This window comes from Lipotes vexillifer, unplaced genomic scaffold (genome assembly GCF_000442215.2).
Source record: "Lipotes vexillifer unplaced genomic scaffold, Lipotes_vexillifer_v1.1 scaffold165, whole genome shotgun sequence".
Lineage (NCBI taxonomy): Eukaryota > Metazoa > Chordata > Mammalia > Artiodactyla > Lipotidae > Lipotes > Lipotes vexillifer.
This window is the reverse complement of record NW_006799066.1, coordinates 830,974-833,209: the sequence shown is the minus strand read 5'-3', so window position 1 is coordinate 833,209 and position 2,236 is coordinate 830,974. Positions and strand designations below refer to the sequence as shown.

Sequence of the window (2,236 nt, the reverse complement as noted above, 5' to 3'; positions counted from 1 at the left end):
ACACATTAAGTTTCTGGAAAAATAACAGTTCCCAGGGCTTCCCTGGTGGCACAGTGGTTGGGAGTCCGCCTGCCGATGCAGGGGACGCGGGTTTGTGCCCCGATCCGGGAGGATCCCACGTGCAGTGGAGCGGCTGGGCCCGTGAGCCATGGCCGCTGAGCCTGCGCGTCCGGAGCCTGTGCTCCGCAACGGGAGAGGCCGCAGCAGTGAGAGGCCCGCGTACCGCAAAAAAAAACAAAAACAAAAACAAAGTAACAGTTCCCAAAGAATCATCCTCTTCCTGGTACAGAGCAGAACAAGTCCTAGTTGTCTTAACTTGTCCTACTCACCACGAATGAGAAGTGAATTTGATAAGACCACTTTAAAGAAAAAAAAGTTCATAATAAAAATACTCAGGATACTCGATTTCCCCTCACCTTTCCCTCTGTCCTCTAGGAGCTATAGTTAAAGCAAAAAACTCAGCACTGGGTGACTCCCCACAGGAGTAATGTCAAAGCTTTGACAGAGCACTGCTGAATCTTCAGGAAAGACTGGCAGAAAGCTGAAGTCGGTGAGTGGATTGAAAGTAGTTAGTTTCATACTTAAAATACTTGCTGACATCATCAATAACAAAAAGAATTTCAATACGGTAAAAAGATTTTTATCACATTCTAGCAAAATTTTTAAAAAGGGTAGTGTTAAACATCCTGACCCTTAAAAAAAAATGTGCTTTAATACATGTAAAAGCTGTGGATGGACTGAAAAACTGCATTCTTAAAAAATGATGTGGTCATAAAAAAAAAAAGAACACTTTTATACATAGGATTTTATTTTGCACTGCTGTAACAATTTCATTAAAGTCCAAGGGAGAAAAAGAAAAAGAAGGTTAAAACCACCACACTGAGCAAATTACTAAAGCTTTTCTACTTTTAACAGGATTTTCCATCTGGTAGGTTTATTGTCATATCGCCTTCAAAACAGACAAGATGCTCACCATATTTTAAAGATTATAGGTTGCCACGGAAAGAAAAATTTTACAGTCACTGTACATCAAGGTTGAAAAACTGTCCTGCGTGAAAAATATATTTAGAAATCATGTGAATAAAAGAAAAAGAAAACATTATTGTGTTCAAGGAAAGATTAAAGTCCTCATAATGTGCCGTCTAAATGTGGACACTCATTCCTCCTGGAGTCGCTCAGGCAGAGGGAGTTCTTTCTTCCGCCCACCTCACTCATTATACTGTGTTTTTACCCAACAGTATGCATTAAGGCAAACAAATCCTTTTCTGAAGAGGTCTTAAAGAAACTGTGGACAAACAGCAAACTTTTGGCATTAAAACAGGTTAACACATACAGAGCCTTTAGAATGTACATTAAGCATATTTCTCTCGGACTAGTGACAAGAAAAAGATGAACATGCTTGTTAACAATGTCAAAAAGTTTAAAATTCAGTGTCCAAGCAATTCCTAACGATGCTTCTGTAGCTGTAAGCTCTAAACAGTATAGAATTTATGCAAATGCATTAAAGAATTCAAGCTTGGCAAATTACACCCAAGCAGGTTATAAACTATATATACAGAAAGTAAATGATAAATACGGAATTAAAAGAGTCCTTCGGTTTTCCTTATAGCCTTGAAAATTGACAAACTTTTGAGGACAGTTCTATAATATTAAACATTAGGTAACCACAGGTGTGGGGAAACCTAACTACACAAACCGATTTAAAATACTCAGGATGATTCTGTAGTGTTCAATACAATTCAGTTCGTAGGTAAGAGCACAAGACAACATTTAACAAAAATAATCACGTCAATTGACCTAGAAATCAAATGCAAATAGATATGAATACAATCTCCAAAATCTGTCTTTTTAAGTGAACATTAACCATTTATTCAAAGTTATACAAGAATTTGAAGGATTAAAGTCGTCTTCTGTGACATAAAGCCATTTCGAAGAGTTTCATGTCTCAGCTGAGCAGGAGGGTGAAAGAATAGGTGAGTAGCCCCTTCTGGGCAGCGAGACAGTAAAAACAGACTCAACAGCAGCCTCCCCCGGCCTGCTGTCCTCCCTGACTGCCTGCGTGCGTGGCGTTAGTAGCAGCATGCTGAGGGCCAATTTTAATGCCATTTGCCTGGAATGAAAGACAGAAGGATAATAAATGTAACTGGAGCCAACCAGACAGTATAATTTCAGTTTAAGAAATCCTTTGGTTTCTTAGTGGCACAATCTTACCAAACAACTAAAAAAAAAAAAAAAA

General features: G+C 38.8%; 1 protein-coding gene across 3 annotated transcripts in view; it reads right to left on the bottom strand.

Moving 5' to 3' along the window:
* Window positions 1–583: 583 nt before the first annotated feature.
* The window catches only part of RAB2A (RAB2A, member RAS oncogene family), a 74,342-nt gene continuing 72,689 nt past the window's right edge, over window positions 584–2,236 (bottom strand). Inside the window, exon 7 of one of the 3 annotated variants that reach the window (XM_007471472.1) lies at window positions 584–2,110. In XM_007471472.1, coding sequence (XP_007471534.1) covers window positions 2,015–2,110 — 96 coding nt within the window. In that variant the 3' untranslated portion in view covers window positions 584–2,014. The remainder of the gene's footprint in view (window positions 2,111–2,236) is intronic. The other 2 variants (XM_007471471.1, XM_007471470.1) reach the window with 2 other exon arrangements.